An 18,779-nucleotide genomic window follows, 5' to 3' on the forward strand; every position below is an offset into this window, starting at 1 on the left:
AATGGGGTTACTAGTCCCAGGAGGACTGAGAGCTGTAAAAGGAGAAAAAGGGAAAGTGAAGCCAAGACTCAGAGAAGTCTCACATGAGACGTGAGAGTTGACCAGAGACTATACTGCTGAGTTGGAGAGCTGTCTGTTGTGGGTGTTCACTGCATTGTCAGAGAGAGACTGGACTGCTACATCTGTGCAGAGGACACAGCTGTCAGAGAGATCCAGTGAGCTGGAGAAAAGGGGTGTCACTAGATCCGTGAAAGGTCATCACCACAGGGTCCTGAGTTGCCGCCAATGCCTCTGATTCCTGGTACAAGGAAGAGGTTTTATTACAGACTGCAAAGTGGCCACAACTCCAAAATCTATTATGTAATGCTCATCCCCGAAAGAGGTGATGTTTCTTTGGGTCCCCTATTCCTGGAGCCCAAGGTACTGAAAGAAGCAGCACACTCCCTAACTGACCCATAGCATTAAATAGGCTTTAATGTACAGGCAAAAACTTTGCAGGGAAGAAAGAGAGTGGATCTGTGACAGTACTCACCGTCACTGGAAGTTAAAGACAGATGATTAATGGTTTGAATTGCTTCAGATGGGACGGCCATATTTGCCAGCCATATCTCCATATAGGAATATAAAGATTTATTCCCATTTGCCATGAAATCTGTTCTTCCTAAATGCTGTGTATATTACATATCTTTCAATGTCAGACAGGTTTTCCTTTTGTTGTGTATTGGGAGGGAATGTGGATTGCCCTTTCGCATTGTTAAGTGTTAATGACCTCCCATTGTTCTGTCTGTCTGCCTTAAGAGAAACTTATAGGTATGTGGATTGGATGCTAAGGGGGAGGGGGGATTGTCCCACATTGTATATTTTTGTGTACACTGTATGAGAGTGTAAAACTCTGTTCCTATTGGATTGGGAATATCACGTCCAGTCTTCAACAAGGTCCACCTAGGCGGTAACCTTGTGGGTGAAAACTGTATATAAGTCTGTTCAATAAAGAGAGTTATTCTCACTTGACCTCAATACGGAGCATTGTCTCGTACTTAAGGGGGGGGGGGGATTATTTGTATGGGCTTCATGTATGGCTGATTGGAGTGGTCGATAGCTGTCCTGGTGTTCGGGAGCGGATTATCCTAGGCGACTGTAACTCCTTTCGTACTTGGGGTGTCGTTACAGGATCAATCACCAATGATAATGAAAACTCAAAAAACCATCTATCCCTTTCTTCTCCAGCCTTACTGTGCCCGGACCACCCCTTTTTATTCAATGGATTTCAGTTCTTTGAATCAAGGAGGCTCAGAATCCCATGTGGGCCTCACCTAGGACAGTCAGCAAGCAAGTGCAGTCTGCCTAGAAATGCCCACTCCTGCAAACTGACATTAACCCATCAGGGGAGTTTAATACTTTACATAACTCCTCCGAAGAGCCAAACAACTGCTTTCATCAGAGTGGAGGACTTTTGAGATGCTTACTGAGGCAGGATGCTGTTATCTTTTAGGCCTGTTGTGTACAGCAACCTGCTGTTCCAACCAACCATGAACTGCCTGCATTGCATGGAGAAGTACAGGGACCTAAAGATGACATCAGGTTTAAAATAAAGTATTTAATGAAAATGGAAAGGTTTTATTAAAGGTCTTATTAGCATGTTGATGAAGGGGGAGAAACCATGGAAGGCAAATATAAGTTGGTTAACATTCAGCTTTAAAGGACAAACTGAGAGGGTGAATCCCCCCCATGGAAATACAATAGAAACACAGCAATAAAAGCCAGACAAGTTTTTATAGAAGTGCAGTATTGGAAAAAAACAAAGAGTATACTCACCTAGCTGTTCTTTGCTGGCTGTCAGTCCCTGCTCTGTGCGCTACCCTTCCAGTACTCACTGAAATGCTGGGCTGTGGAGGAGGCTGGAGTGACTGCCCCTGGCCTAGCCACTGCCATTCTTACAGCAGAGCGGAGGGTGGGAGGCACAGAATCACTGAGGGCTGTAACTGCCCAAGTTAGCTTTTCAGCTGGCAGGTAAATGGTTGCTATGACTCAGGGCTGTCCTGGCAACCACCCACCAGCTTGTTAATATGAAAAGTTAACTCCGGCAGCTCTAGCCATCCATCCAGTGCTGCTGTGTCTCCCCCACTGCTGGTTACTTGGGTAAGGTAAGAGACTGAAAGGGGCTGCTGGGACACGGCTGTGAAGAAGGGGGGGGGGTGAAGGGGTTGCATGGAAGAGAAGCAGAGAAGGACACTGCTCGGGGGGGGGGGGGGATTTGAAGAGTGGCAAAAGAGGACACTGTTATGGGGGGGGGGGTCATGTGAATGGGGCAAAGGAGAATACTACTGTGAGGGAGCAGAAGGGGGCAGAGGGGGACACAACTTTATGGGGTGATGTGAAGGGGAGCAGAGCAGGACACTACTGTGGGGAGGGTGATGCAATAGGGGGTAAAGGAGGACACTGCTGTGGGGAGTTGATCTTAAGGTGGGCAGAGGAGGACACTGCTGTGTGTGTGAGTGGGGGGGGGGTAATGTAAAGGGAAACAGAGCAGAACACCGCTGTGAGGGGGGGGGGGGGCGGTGAAGGGGAGGTTGGGCAGAAGACACTACTGTAAAGGGGGGCTGAAAATAGTACAATGGGGGGAGGGTGTCTGAGTAGAAGGGGGGTTGAGGACACTGCTGTGAATAAAGGTGGCTGTGATGTAAATTGGGGTTCATAACACTACTGCAAAGGGGATGGAAGGGGGCTAAGGACACTGTTGTGAAGGGGAAACTGATGTGAAATGGGGGATTGGGATATGAAGGGGGGACTAAGGACACTGATGTAAGAATGGGAACCACAGAGGAGCGAGGTGCGAGGAGGAGGTGCTGTCCATTATTCTACCAGCTGGAGTTGAGTCTTAAGGGGATCGCCATCAGAGAGTGGAGGATCACTGGTTGAATAAAGCGCTATACCCAAGCGTTAAGGGTACGTGTTCACTCTAAGGGGGGGAGCACAGCGGTGTGGTGAAGGATCTTGGTGGTTGCTGTATGATCAGTAAAGAAGACCCTGTAGTATACGTCTTTTCTCTACTACATACATCAAGTTTCCCATGCACCCTGGTCTCTGCATGACTCCACCTTGAGAACTTTATGGACTTTAATGAACATTTTGTCCTTTAGAATCCACTTGCTCAATATATTGTGCCTAATATATTAATAGCCATATATTCGTAGCCTTTGATAAAGAGGCTGTATTTAGCGCTGCTAGTGCTTATATGGGCCGTTGCTCTTGTACGCACCTGTTTTTGGATATTGATAAGATATAGCGGCTGCTTATTGAGGATATTGGCTTATGAGATCCCACACCTTGCAGAGTTGCCAGGTGTTGAGTGTCTAATCCATTGAGCATTGTATAACACATAAGCGCTGAGTGGGTGGGATAAGGAATTGCTGTTTCTTTCTTACTCTGTTTGTGAAAGAATGGGATTGTGATATAAGAGGAGGGGGGCTGTGATGTGATCCAGGTAATTGCACAAACATATGATTCGGACCTCTGGATGCTCTATGAAAATTTAATTCAATACCACTGCAATATAGCATGATCCAATTTGCTCCAAGGGAGGAAAAAGAGAATTCCTTCTGATCCCCTAGGAGGCAAATTGATATTCCCTGGATCATCTACCTCTGGTGTTAATACTACTATATAGTATTCAGTTATGTTTAGTACATTTAGGGAATACATTAATGCTCATTTTTAAAACAAACTGCTGAGCTGGCCAGAACTAGTTCTTGAAGGAGTCTATTCCACATTTTCACGGCTCTTATTGTGAAGAATCCTTTCCGTATGTGAAGACGTAAATAGTGTCCCCTTGTCCTCTGTAATGACCTGAAAGTGAAAAACTCTACACCAAGTTCACTATATGGATCACTTTTGCATTTTTTAAATGTACATGTTAATCATATCTCTATTTAAGTGCCTTTTCTCAAGAGAGAAACAATAAGGTAATATAAACTTTCCTCATAGCTGAGCACCTCCATGCCTCCTAACAGTTTGGTTACCCTTCTCTGCACTTTCTCCAATTCTCCAATATCCTTTTTTCATAAATTGTTGCCCAAAACTGAACTGAATATTCAAGATGAGGTCTTACTAATTATTTGTACAGGTAAAAATGATTTCTCTCACTCTCTAGAGTCTATACCTCTTTTAGTACAAGAAAGTATTGTAGCACCCTTCTAGATAAGTGCTAGGATTATGTAAATTTAGTTCTGGCTCACTGTATACAGTGGAGCTGCTGCTCTTCTCAGGTCCCTCACTGGTGCTCTTGGCCCCTTCCTCCTGTCAAGTACCCCCACAGCAAGCAACCTACTATAGGGGCAACCGAGCCGAGCCATTGCTCCATGTTTCCATTCAGTCACAGTGCCGTGGCTTGGCCCCATCCCCCTCTCCTCATTGGCTGATTGACTAATTGACAGCAGTGGTAGCCAATGGTGCCCGTTGTATGTCTCAGCCAATCAGAAGGGAGAGTCCCGGACAGCCGAGTTTCTAGTGCAGCATCGCTGGAACGAAATGGGACTCAGGTAAATATTAGGGGCTGCTGCATACTGAAAGTTTTTTGCATCAAGATAAAAACCTTCTGCCTTTAGAAACACTTTAAGAAAATTTTGTTTTGGTGCACTGTAACCAGTGTGGCTGTGTTGATTGTTTTGGTTTGTTCTATGTTCCAGTACTTTCAGGATTGACTGCTTCCCTCTGATTCGGCCAGAAAGCTGTAGAAATTAGTAGGCAGGGGAGCTGTAGAAATTAGTGGGCAGGGAGAGATTAATCAGCAGCTAGATATTCATACAGGCCTGTCCAATCCCTGGGGAGGGTCACCCAGATGGCAGTTGGGAGCCTGTACAACACTTTAGGACAGAGAACAGTGGGGTCTTTTTCCTTAGAATGAGATTACAGCCTAAGGGGGGCTGCTTAGGGGGTGGAGGCCTTAGGTGGGAAACCTAGATACTCCAAAATTCTGCACAGTAACAAAAGGGCACTGTTCTCTAGGTTCCCACTCCAGGACTCTGCTGAGGACAGGGAAACAACCAGTGTCCTGAGACCCTATGAGAGCTGGATCAGTCCATAGCTACCTTTGGCACTTACATCCCAAAGAACACAGTCACCCAGGAATCACAATTTAGGGTCAATGCTTAAAATTACCCAGGACAGCTACACACCTTCCAGCTTCCTCCAGACATAGTCCAGTGAGGGAGACAATCCTTCTACAGACCCACTCCTTCTGGGGAAGTCCTACAGCCAGCTCCTCAGAAAGATCACTTCAGGTTCTTAGCTCTGCCACAGCTGAAACCTCAGAGAACAGCTACACAGTCCACAGGCTGCCTCAGGGGCAGTAGCCCCAGAAGATCTGGAAACCTCACTGCAAAGGAAAGAACCATCTCTACAGGGCTTTATATTTATCAACTCCCCAACCGCCCTCTGGATGCTCCTCTCCAGGGACTGGCTAGGCCATGATAAATAGTCAGGTTGGTCATTTTAATCTCCCTGCCTAGGCGCTGAAAGATTTTTCCAACGGCAGGGTGAAGAAATCAAACTCCCAGCATGTGAAACACTGAACAGACCAGTACAAACAATCACTGCTCCCTTGACTACAGAAAGAGCCAAAAACTAAATGTGTCTAGCATCCTACGCTAGAAGGGTGCCACACTTTGTTCCTATTTTTAATATAGGGACCACATTGGCCTTACGCCAATTCAGCAGTACTAGTCATTAAAGAGTATCTGAAAATTAGAAATAATGGCTTTAAAATAACAGAGCTCAACTCTTTTATGGAATCGTGGGTATATGCCATCTGGTCCAGGGGATTTATTCAACTTTATTTTGTCCTAATGTTTCTGGACGATGTTAGTTTTGAGCCATTGTAGAACATTTGGGGCTATGTCAATTCTATTTTCATTACAAACTTGAGCTCCCCCATACTGTTTTGTATACACAGAGCTGAAGAAGGTATTAAATACATCTTCCTACTCTTTGTCTTCAGTCAACAAATCAAAATTATTTTGTAAAGGGCCTGACCTTTTTACTATTAGTATATTTAAATCATTTTTTTTTTTTTAACTGACATTAATTTTGAATTTTTGAGGCCTTGTTTTCTTTTTTACAAATTGTAGTATATTCTTTGTAATTCCTAAAGTCATACTAAAGCCAAAAAACATTTTTTACCTTAATGCATTCTTTGCATTAAGGTAAAAACTTTTTCTATTTCTCTGTCCCCCCCTTTCTGTGTGAAGGGGAAGAGAGGAGAGATTAGATCCAGCACTGTGCACGGCTGCATTTATTCTCCCCTTTCTTTCTCTTTACACAGTACTCAAGCAGCAACAAGGTTCATTGGCTCCTGCTGCTGTCAATCAAATGTAGTGAGAAGGAAATGCGGGGGGGGGGGGGGTGTTAAATCCCATTGTATAAGTCAATGGAGCACGAATCCATGACATGTAGCTCAGGAGAGAGCAGATACTGTGTGCTTCCATAGCAAGCTGTTTGCCATAGGGACACACAAAGAGGAGGTGGAGCTAGGATCGCTGTCGCTGGGCCAGAGAAGAGAAAGATCAGGGTCACTCTGTGCAATACCACTGCACAGAGCAGGTGAAAATAACATGTTTGTTATTTTAATTTAGCAAAACAATTTTTTCACTTTAGTAACATGATTTAAATGATGATAGTGTTCCTTGATTTGTATATTTTTCAATGCATATTATTTATAGCTTTTTTTATCTTTGGGCCTCAGCCATGTAGGTTTTACTTTTAGCCCTTTTTAAACTTATTGCCAATGGGAATATATTTTGCACTGTGTTCGCATTTAGGTGATTTGAAGAATTCCTATCTCTGTTCTGTGTTCTTTAATGTTAAACATTATGCACACCAGATTTAATGGATATAAATGTTGTCATTAAAGTGGGTGTAATACACAGAGATGAAAAAAAAAATCCTCCTACATAATTTTTACCTGTTTATCTGCATGTTTTTCAGATTGAAACAAGTACACACGATAGAGAGATATGCTTTGTTCATATGTTATGTCACAGATTTACAACCACTTTAAATAAAATAATGGTATGATTACTGCTACGCCGATGTTTTATATGGACATCAGTAATTAGCTTAGCATGGTTTGAGATTAACCGGTCCGGCGGGGCAACATTTCTAGCTGGGGCTTCTATAAACTGTACCGTAAAATTGTCTTGTAATAGGTTTATACATTTTCACTCCATTTACTGTTCCAGCAGTGCCATTACCACAGTCAATTTCAGGATAGTTAAAATCCCCCATTATTATCACTGTCCCAGCCCATGCAGCCCTTTCTATCACTCATGCTGAAAAGAGACCCGTTTTCTAAATTGAACTGAATAGCTAAGATCTCTAAGAAGACTATTTTAGAAAAATGATTAAAAGGTGGGGAGAGTAGAATGGAAGACGTGGATGGGGTGAAAGGAAAGGGTGGGAGCTTTGAGGAAATGTCCCATGGAGCTCAACCACCTATATCTCTAAAGTGCCAAGAAGTATTTGATCCTTGGATCCCACAACTTAACCAACTATCTCTCTAAAGTTGCATGCCAAGAAGTATTTGATCCTTGGATCCCACAACTTAACCAACTATCGCTCTAAAGTTGCATGCCAAGAAGTATTTGATCCTTGGATCCCACACCTTCTAGAACCAATCAAGTTTTGTCTTCTAGTAGAGCAGACAGTTTTTCTGTTGATCATAAAAGATCATAAAAGATAATAGCTTTGCTCTCACCAGTTTGAAGCATGATTTCCATATTCTGAATATTGCTATTATAGACACTAGAGATATCTACTGTATGTGATTAGTTTTGTAGTAGGCTTGGATATATCCTTTATAGGTTTACTGAGTAGGTCCTTAGAAGGTAGAGTAGTAATCGTACTGGAAATATTTGATTCAGGAAAGCAGGGTCATCATGGCAAAACAACTCTAAATCATAAAGACTAAAAGAACCAGGAAATGACTGTACTGAATAAAAGCTTAGCAGGTGCCTTATTTATGATGAAACAAAAACTTACTTGTGTTCTGTAACCAGTATAATAAAAGTTACATAGTGACAGAGTTGGTTTAATAAACTAACTAGGAAAAAAAAAAAGGTAAATTGCTCCAAGGAAAAAGCATCACTATACATATAGAGAACTCTCTGTTAGTAGCATAGCAAATACTTTACAATATAATCATGTTCTATCTATTGCTGCTGTTTATGGAACATCACCGAGTATAAAGTACAAATAGAGAGACATCTGGCAATGCACCTTTGGAATTGCATGCTAATAAGCCTCTACAAAAGAAGAAAAGACCTATGCATAATACCATTTTTTGGCTAGTGGGCCTATACCACAGGGCATTTAAAATACAGAAGTTCAGAAGCAAAAATCATTTTATGGCTTACCTACCTTGCTTTAGCTAGAACAGCAGATGTAGCATTTTTAATAGAAAGAATGTGAAATAAAAGTGATATATTTCGGTGTAATATGAATACAGAATATGCACTCCACTGGATACTTTGACAGGACCGAGGAAGAGGAGTAAGCTGACTATATAACACTTGTTGCTACAAAAATATACTCCTACTTTAAAGTATCATATGACCTTTGCTGGACTAGAACACTGACCCAAGGGCAGTTCTATATCAACCTCATCAATATGTGCCTTTAAGCTTTTTTACATAATGAGCAAAGCTAAAAGCATTACTAAAACCACAACAGTAAAATCAGTGTGTATATCCAGTAAAGCATGCTTGTTAAGGACTTGCCGACCACCCGCGCACCCCCATTGGGCAGCGGGGAAGCTGATCCACGGGGGCGGCGGCTGTGATTGCCCCTGGGAATCCACGATTGCTCCCCGTGGAGAGAGAACAACGGTCTGCTGTTGTAAACAGTTAGTAAACACTCCCCTAGGCTCACACTTAACCCTTTGACCGCCCCTGAGTTAACCCCCTTCCCTGCCAGTCCCCGTGCATATTTTGAGCACTGATTATTGTAGTAATGTCACTGGTCCCCCCAAAAGTATCAAAAATGTCATCATAAGTCTGCTCTGTCTGCTATGATCTGATTCGCATTGGGAAATATCGGTCTGTCTTGGTCTCTCTGGCCCTGAGGAAGCCTTGTGCGAAACACGTTAACTTGCTGGGGACCCTTAGACCGTGCTCCATCAGAGACCCTATTACCATCTTCTGATACCCCGTTACATAGTAGGTGAGGTTGAATAAAAATAATAGTCCATCCAATTCAACCTGTGTAGGTGTCTGTGGTCATAATCATTTCCCATACCCCTGAATGTTTTGATCCTTGAGGTGTACATCCAAGAGTCTTTTAAAAATAGCCATACTCCCCGCAGTTTCTACCATTTGTGGTAGAGAATTCCACAGTCTAGTAGCCCCTACTGTAAAGAACCCACTGCGTAGCCTGAGGTTAAAACACTTCTCCTCTAATCGCATTGTATGGTCTTGTGGCCTCATGCATTCCTTGCAACTCAATATTTTTTTTTTTCTATGTTGGGATCACCATTGAGGTATTTATAAATTGCTATCATGTCTCCTCTCAGGCGTCTCCTCTCCAGGGAGAATAATTCAAGCGCTTGTTAGCGCTCTTCATAATTAAAGTCCTCCAGTCCCAAAATCAGTTTAGTTGCCCTTCTCTGGACTCTCTCCAGCTCCAACACATCCCTTCTGAGGACTGGCGACCAAAACTGGACAGAATAGGATAGCCAAGCTAATCTACATCATAGCTGAAGTCTGCCCCAGCCGAGGATATATCACAAACCTCTCCATCATTTGGCACGTTTTTAGCTGCTGGTTGTTTATACATCCATTTTGAAGAACTGGTTTGCAAAGCCTTCTTAATTTAATTTCCTGACTTTTTATGATTATCTTACGCTTTCACATGTTTTATAAATCATTTTATCCTTAACTGTGTGGAGGTTTGTGAATCACAGGACTGTGGTTCGGATCCAATGACTAAAATTGTCTAGCCTGCCACAGCGTTTTTAGAAATCATTGTTGCTAATATTGTGTCACTCCTTCCCAGGAGTTTTTTTCATTAGCAGCTAGGGACCTTAGTGCTGGTTATTCCAAGAATTGTCACTTTTAGACTGCGCCTGTTCATCTTGTGGCTTATATTGACTGGCTACTTAGTGTAATTCTGGGGGTTACAGGTATCGACCTAGGAGGTTCCAGCTACTTGCAGGTACAAGGTTAGAGCATCTGGTAAAAGGTGCCTCTCTCTCTCCCTTGCTTTTTCTTTCTGTGGTCCTGACACTTCCGTACTCTTGACCTTTCCGAAGTTTATAATACACCCCCTGCTTTTTGAAGAATTCATATTCCTTTGGCCCAAGTTCTTTCATTGTGCATATTAGTAATCAACCTTTTTTTTTTTTTGCGCACTATTTTTTGCAGATTTAACTGTGGTCTTTCCAATTGTGTTCAAGGGGTTTAATTAATCAATGATCAAAGCTTTGACAGAGTCACTTTCCCACTGGCTGCCTATTCCAAATGGAGAAAAAAGTAGCATGCTGTTCGCATCCAAAGATGAGGCACATCTGCCGACTCTCCACCTTGCATAGGGGAACCTAGAACTTGTCTTCCTAACCACCACTTCCATTTCTATACAACATACTACACCATTCCATGCACATCAGTGTGTTCTCCAGGCGTCAAGACGTGGGAAAAAAGTGTGGAAACTCACCCAAGATCTCCCCACCTCAAAAATGAAAAAGTGTGTGTGTGTATAAATACCTTTTGAGGAGCGAGGGTCACTCTAGCAACTTGGTAACTGGACGCAGCCCACAAAGAGTGGAGCGGGCAGATGACAGGTCCGTGTCCACTCAGCATATGCAGAATAGACACGGACACAGCCCACTCTACTCCATGGGCCCTCCGATCTGATCCACCCAGATAGAAGGGGACGGATCACCTTCTGTTTTTTTTTAAGTGAATTGAATTGGAAATAGGCGGGTGTAAACAGACATGAGTCCATTTACATCTGCCAACCTTTAACAGGTGGACCGGATCAGACCAATTGTGTGAAAGGGGCCTAAGGCTGCTTTCACATGGATGCACTGTGGTTATCCTGCACCTCAACTGACCACAATCTTCACTTCTTCCTCAGGATTCCTGCCGGTATCGCTGGCTGCTGCTGTCCCCCAGGCGGGTATGGTTGGTGGCTGCTGCTACCTGTCATCCAGGGCTGGTACTGCTGGTTGGCACTACTGGTGGATACTGCTGGCGGATACTGCTGGTGGGTACTGCTGACTGGTACTGCTGGTGTTTACTGCTGGCTGGTACTGAGGTTGAGCACTGTTGGATGGTACTGCTGGTGGGTACTGGTGGTGGGTACAGCTGGTTGTTAGTGCTGCAGGCACTGCTGGTGGGTACTGCTGGCTGGTATTCCTGGAGGGTACTGCTGGCTGGTACTGTTGGTGGGAACTGCTGGCTGGTACTGCTGGTGGGTACTGCTGGCTGGTACTGTGGGTGGGTACTGCTAGCGGGTACTGTTGGTGGGTACTGCTGGCTGCTACTATTGGTGGGAACTGCTTGCGGGTACTGCTGGCTGGTACTACTGGCTTATACTGTTGGTAGGTACTGCTGGTGGGTACTGCTGGCGGGTATTTTTTGGTGGGTACTGTTTACTGGTTCCTTATCCACCATTCATTCAGTATGACAGGAAGCATGCGGCTGCAGTATAGAGCAGAGCTGATGCTTCCTGTATCGCTCATCTCACAGGCGGAGTACATTTGGTATCACTCCGCCTTTGACAAGAGCCAGCACTATACAGGAAGCATTGGCTCTGCTTCCTCTAGTGCCGGCTCCGTTCTTCACACTGATGCTCGGGGGTGGCGGGTCGGGAATCCTCAGTCTGGGCTTACCGACCGGCCATGCCTGAGCAGGAGGTGGTGCTGGGATCCTATTGGGGGGGCACCAGGACGCGCCTGCTAATAAGAGCGGTGTTCCTGATGTAGAAAAAGTACTGGAATGCCATTCCTATGCTTTCCTGCAGGACTCAAGCCCTGGTGCTCTCTCTGGATTGGGGAAAACCAACGCTCACTGAGAGAGCAGGTCATTTCCTCAGCCTGCTGGGCAAATATAACCAGTTACATACGTACATGTTTGTTCAGTGAGCACAAAGCTGTAAAAATGATTTAGCTGCTGAGCTGACTACAATATAATGTGGCATTTTACATACTTTCACCTAAGTTCAATATAAACATAAATCACAGTAGATAGTTTACAGTTAAATGTAAAAACAACCTACAGTTAATAAACAGTTGCTCAACAAAGGGAAATTTTTTCCTGTCCTTCCCTTAAAGTATTCTAAACCCACAACAGTAAAATCAGTCTGTATATGCAGTAAAGCATGCTTGTTATACTCACTGTAGAACCTAAGGGGTTAACCCTCCGCATGGTGTAAAAAGGCTGTTTTACCCTGTCTTCTCTAATTCTTCCCTTTTTCCACAGTCCCCAAACCATCTCCTGATAGAACAGAGCTTTGGGGGCACTCTGCACATGCTCAGTTTGATGTGTAGTGCTAGAGAGTTTTTTTTTTTTCTAAGGAGAGTGCATGTAATCAGCACAGTGCCAATCAGCACTGTCCAGACAGAGGGTCAGGGGTCATATAGCCTCATAGGACATTCGGGGGGGGGGGGGGAACTCCTCCCACAAGCTTTAACCAGACACTGATAAAGTCAAAATCCTGCTCTAACTGCTGATGAGAAAAGGTGTTCAGCAGTTTATATTTACTAAAACCATTGCATTTCCATGTTCTGTATACTGTGGGAGACCAGATATAGTGAATGCATGGTCCTTGGTTAAGTAACACTTTAACAAGGAATTTTAATTTGCTCTAAACTTTTGTGTACAATGTGGGGTTAGGCTTTAAGACTGGGTTCACACCTATGCAGGCTGCAGTTTACATATTCCAGGTGCATTTTGTGTTTTTCACAGAAAACTATGTTAAATGGACCGTAGTGTGTTTCTGAAAAACTGAAAACACGCTAAAAAATTCATAGGTGTGAACCAGACCTAAGAATTCAACTTCTTATTTCATATCAACATGGAATTATGCAGCCTGCCACACTTTCCAGCCTCTTTCAATTTGCTGCTATAGCTGTATTCTTCTCACCCTGAAGAAGTCCATGCCACATAGTGGACAAAACGCGTCAGTGCTTCTACACTCGCACCCCCTGGTCCACCTCCACACCAGCTTGTACCCCTTCATCCATCACTCCCCTGCTATCTCCAGCCCGCTGACCACACACTCAGGAAGGGAAGCTGACCTATCACGGAACTTGCCAACGGAGTTGATACACTCCTCAATTCCAGTGTGATATGCCTTGACCTTCACCTACATCGATCTGCATCGCAACGGGTGATATCCCATTTGGACAGCAAACAGATGCTCATCCATACTCGCACCATTGCGATCTGAGGCTACTATGGAGCCGACTGAGGCTTCTCTGCTCCCAGCATACCCAATGCAATTACATAGTAACATAGTAACATAGTAGTTAGCCCCCGTTCACATGCAAGCGATCCTACTTCGGGTGGCGACCTCCGAGGTCGCGGTGCGAGCAGCGCTCCGCGACCTCGGAGCGGCCGCCACGGACTTCATAACATTGAAGTCTATGGCGGTCGCCTCCTGGTCGCCCCAAAGAAGCTCTGGACCCTTTTTCTAAGTCGGAGCCACTTGTGTCGCTCCTATTAGAACGGGTCCGCAGCTTCCCTATGGGAGGCGACCTACGGTGACCTGTGAGGAGACCAGGTCGCCTTAGTGTGAACGGGGGCTGAAGGTTGAATAAAGACAATAGTCCTTCCAGTTCAACCTGTGTAGGTGTGTGTGGACGTATTCATTTCCCATATCCATGAATGTTTTTATCCTTGAGATGTACGTCCAAGAGTCTTTTAAAAGTAGCCATACTCCTCCCAGTAACTACCATTTGTGGTAGAGAACTCCACAGTCTTGTAGCCCTTACCGTAAAGAACCCACTGCGTAGTCTGAGGTTAAATAGCTTCTCCTCTAATCGCATTGTATGGCCTCGTGTCTTCATACATTCTTTGCGACTGAATAGTTTTTTTTCTATGTTGATATCACCATTGAGGTATTCATAAATTGCTATCATGTCCCCTCTCAGGCGTCTCTTCTCCAGGGAGAATAATTTAAGCTTTTGTAAGCGCTCTTCATAATTAAGGTCCTCCAATCCCCTAATCAGTTTAGTTGCCCTTCTCTGGACTCTCTCCAGTTCCAACACATCCCTTATAAGGATTGGCGACCAGAACTGGACAGAATACTCCAGATCCGGTTGGACCAGAGTTTTATAAAGTTGGTAGGATTATAGTTTTATCTCTGGAAAACATCCCCTTCCTTATGCAGTTGAGAGGAAGCTAGTGAGAAGGATTCCCATGACTTTTGGTAAGGCTGGCGACAGGTAATGAACATGCCTTGAGCAACGGCAATCTCTGCTGTAACAATCCCTTTTGAAGTGCGGTGAGCAAGCTAGACACATGACAGTGAGTAATCCATCTGACACACTTCCCAGCTTGGGATGTCTTTCATGATTTTTCTTGAAGTGTCTTGCTCCCCATGATGTGCTGAGAGGAATCCCTTTATTCAATCTGGGACTCACTCCGTCTGTCTTTTCAGCTGTTCTTTTCCCTGTGACCACACAGGATAAGGACTGCCTCTTCTGAGGTGCCCTAACTTTACCAGTTTGGTGAAGGGACTGTAATGTGTTTATTTACTTGAAGTGCTTATTGTTAGGTACCTGTTAGGTAAAGTCCGAAGTGGAGCTTGAGTGCTGAGGATTCAGTTGAAAACATAGTCAGAGATCAGGCCGGCAACAGATCGGGCAAAGTGGTATCCAAATGTAATCCAAAGAATGGTCAGGCAGGCAGAAGTCATACACAAGCTGGCGGTGAAGTACAGATTCGGCAGGCTGAAGAGGGGTCAAGAATACAGGCAAAAGTTCATACACGATGGTCAGTAAAAGAGCAAACAGCAGACCCAGGAAGATATTCCAAAACAAACGGGCATTGAGGAACAGGAAGTGCTGCTTTATGAAGGCTGGGTAAATTGTACATTGCTCATTGTTCATTGTTCACAGCTGGTTAAATTGTATATTGTTCGCAGCTGGCAGCAGGTGGAGCTAGTGAGTCCAAAAGTAAAGCATCAGGCTGGAAAATCACTGCAAAAACTCCAGAGCTTCTTTGTGGCACAACAGATAAGGCTGCAAGCTATAAAACAGGGAAGCTCCCGGTTCAAGGACACCCAGGTACATGACACTTATCATGTTTGGATCATAGGTGAATGGTGAGAGGAGATGTCCACATTGATTTCTGTATAGCTGGAGTTCAGCTGACATCACTGGGGTTTCCTGCTACTCACCCCTACCTGAACCTAATACATCATTGTTATCCAACACATTTAATTATCAATATGTACATCTGGTGTTTAGTTCTACCCAGGATGTGTGTGCTTTTATGTGACTACCCAGGATGTGTGTGCTTTTATGTGACAACATTGTCGTCATTTTTTAACCTACCTTAGTGTAGTCTGCCTTTACTTTGCATTTGATTTCGTAATTTTGTTATCAATAAAGTTTACTCCTTTGGGATAAACCACAGTCTGCCCATTCCCCTCCTGTATCTTTCTGAACTCTTTTGAGTCTTTTCCCATAATTTTTCTGACAATTCTTCTCCGTACTTCACTGTAACCATTTATTTTCATCATACAGTCAAACGCTGAACTTTTTACTGTACCTGCCTGGTAGCAGTATCAGATGATTATTAACACAAAGCAAGCCACAGATGAATCTTGACAATTTTTTTACTCTATCTTTGTCAGCGCCTGGACCTAAACCTAAGACCTCTGCTGTGTCTGGCAATGACTTTTATCTGAGCTACCTGGACAGGGCCCTGTCTGATCCATTGGACAATATTGCCTTATACCTTAACTTCTGCTGAACCACAAACTCTTTGCTCCTTCCATGAACTTCCTGATTTAATCTGATTTTATCTGTCATGAAAAATATATATAAATCCCTAGAGACACACACATTTATTGTTGCCCACTGCTCAACATGTTCTCACCAGCCATACGCATATATGCAGTAGCAGGTTGGGTGGACCTTAAAGTGGTTCAAAAGCCTAAACATTTTTTACCAAAATGCACTCCCCACATCAAGGTAAAAGATGTTTAGGTATCAGTATCAACCCCTCAACCCCCATATACTTACCTGAGCCCTCATTCAATCAAATGTTGTGCCCATTTGTAGCGGTTCTTTCCTCTTCTCCCAGCTCTAACAGGCTTTGCTGGGAGCAGGGATTGGGGCTGAACTGTGCTGTCTGTGTCTTTAGACGCAGGAAACGTGGTCAAGGTGTGAGCCCACAGGTGGTACCCGATAGGAAGCCGCTTCCTGTTGGGTACTCCTGAGAAGAGGAAGAGCCAGGAGCGCCAGGGGGGACCAGAAAACATGAAGTTTGTGTCCGTTCTGTGCAAAACCATTGCACAGAGCAGGTAAGTATAACATGTTTGTAAAGTCAAACTTTTTTTTTTAATAACAATCACTTTAATGACCCTAACACCATCCATGGGGAACCACTCTTTTGTGCTGAGAGTGCGCTCCCAGCACATTGACCAAGCTGTCATGGACATGTCCCCATCATTGTTTCCCACCATCTCTGAAGGGAGATTCAAATCATGTGACTACTGTGGTAGTGATTTTTTTTTTTTTTTACACAGGTAATCTTGAAGAGGTATCTGGGGGTCTAAAAGACCCCAAACCCCTCCTCTGCACTTAAAAGCATTCAAAACGCCAAGTTTGGCTGTTTTGAATGCTGTAATTTTTTTGAATTTGGCGCAGAGTACCCGAAAGTGATGTCATAACATCACTTACGGGTTTTTACATGGAGACCCGATCAGAGCCAAATGCGGCTTTGATCGGGTCTTCGGCGGCCGTGCAGGTAGGATGCCTGGGTCTCCCGGTGGGAGGGGAGACCCGGGCGAGCCGCGTAAGGCGGCGGGAGGGGGGGACGTCCCCTCCCGCTCCTTGTAATGACAGCCGAGCGGCTTCTCAGCTGCATCAGTTGTCATTACAATACAGCCGACTGTCGACTATGGACACCGGTACCGGGGTGATGCCTCTAGCTGCAGGCATCACTCCGGTACAGCACTTTCCCAAAATATTGGCAATATCGGTACCCTCAGGGGCTGACTCCGATATATCGGGGAAAGTGCAGATCGGGCCTTGATATATCGGCTTTGCCGATAATCGGTCGATCCCTAATTAAAGCCCGTTATAAAGGGCAACCGGACAGTGGCAGCAAGGGTTTAAACTTCACAGCACATGCTAACACTTCTTTTTAAACTCATAAACTATTGTTTTACTTTAAGGCCCCTTTCACATGAGCGGACCAATCATTTCTGCCTCTCAGTTTTTCAGGTGGACCTGAAAACCACAAAACAAGGTGTCTCATGCTAAAATGACTGTTTAGCTCTTGGGCTGAAAATGTATCTCTTATTGGTTATTGGGCTGAAAATGTATCTCTTAGAGCCGGTTCACACTGAGGCGATCCGACTTCGGGGGGCGACCTGTGAAGTCGCGTGCACCGCTGTGCACCGCGACTTCGGCGCGACTTGCGGGGACTTCACATAATGGAAGTCTATGCAAGTCGCTCCCAGGTTGCCCCAAAGTAGTACAGGACCCTTTTTCTAAGTCGGAGCGACTTGTGTCGCTCCTATTAGAACTGGTCCTGTACTACTCAATGGACCGCGACTTGTCAGGCTGACAAGTCGCCTGACAAGTCGCGCTAGTCTGAATGGGCTCTTATTGGTTATTGGGCTGAAAATGTATCTTTTATTGGTTATTTCTAGGGTTGAGCGAACACCTAGATGTCCGTGTTCGACGGGTTCGGCCGAACTTTAAAAAAAAGTCCGGGTCCGTGTCCCGGACTTTTACCGAACTTTTCCCGGACACCGAACCCCATTGAAGTCAATGGGGACCCGAACTTTAAGGCACTAAAATGGCTCTAAAACACCAAAGGAAAGGGCTAGAGTGCTGCAAATGGCAGCAAAACGTAATTAAGAGCATGGCAAGTGCTCTGCAAACAAATGTGGATAGGGAAATAACTTAAAACAACAAAAAAAAAACAGAAAAATAAAACAATGTTCTTCTTCATCTCTGAAGGACGAGGCCCATATGGAGTAGGAGGGAGGTTGAGGTGGTGGTGGATGTGGCGGTGACATAGGCGTGCGCACAGGGTGTGCTGGGTGTGCCTGGGCACACCCTAATCACCTAGGGCACATAGCATTGCCAGTGAGGAGATGGGAAAGATCTCCCTGGGACCTGCTCTGCTCTATTTCTCCTTGCCTACAGGTACATGGCCCCGATACATTACTCTCCCTGCTGGCAAACACATGCATGTGTATTTCAACTTTGGGGTGCACACCTTAATGCAATAGGCTGCGCACACCTATGGGCGGTGTAGGTGGAAGCGGCGGTGGAGGAGGACCAGGGCCGGATTAACAGCATCATGGGCTTGGTGCTGAGGATTTTGAAGGGCCTTAAGGGCCGTGCCTTGCCATGCACCCAGAGGAGGAAGGGTGCAGCCATGCATGCCTAATTCAACATGGGATGCTGTCTCTGAAGCCCATAAACACATCCATGCATCGCCAACTGTCCCTCCTTGTCCGGCCTTCACGCTGTGTGGGGAGGTTCTGAGGGTGCTGCCTGGGGAAGCGAGCATAGAAGCCAGACTTCTGTGTTTACAAGT

The 18,779-nt window shown here is 44.8% G+C and overlaps 1 protein-coding gene across 1 annotated transcript in view; it reads right to left on the bottom strand.

Moving 5' to 3' along the window:
• Nucleotides 1-7,281, bottom strand: part of LOC309564345 (membrane-spanning 4-domains subfamily A member 8-like) — a gene marked incomplete at both ends in the record, with an annotated part of 39,523 nt that extends 32,242 nt beyond the window's left edge. Inside the window, one exon of the mRNA XM_082268971.1 lies at nt 7,248-7,281. Within this exon, the coding sequence (XP_082125097.1) occupies nt 7,248-7,281 (34 nt within the window). The remainder of the gene's footprint in view (nt 1-7,247) is intronic.
• Between the last annotated feature and the right edge of the window lie 11,498 nt (nt 7,282-18,779).

Source organism: Pelophylax lessonae (assembly GCF_965119305.1).
Source record: "Pelophylax lessonae genome assembly, chromosome: 9".
Lineage (NCBI taxonomy): Eukaryota > Metazoa > Chordata > Amphibia > Anura > Ranidae > Pelophylax > Pelophylax lessonae.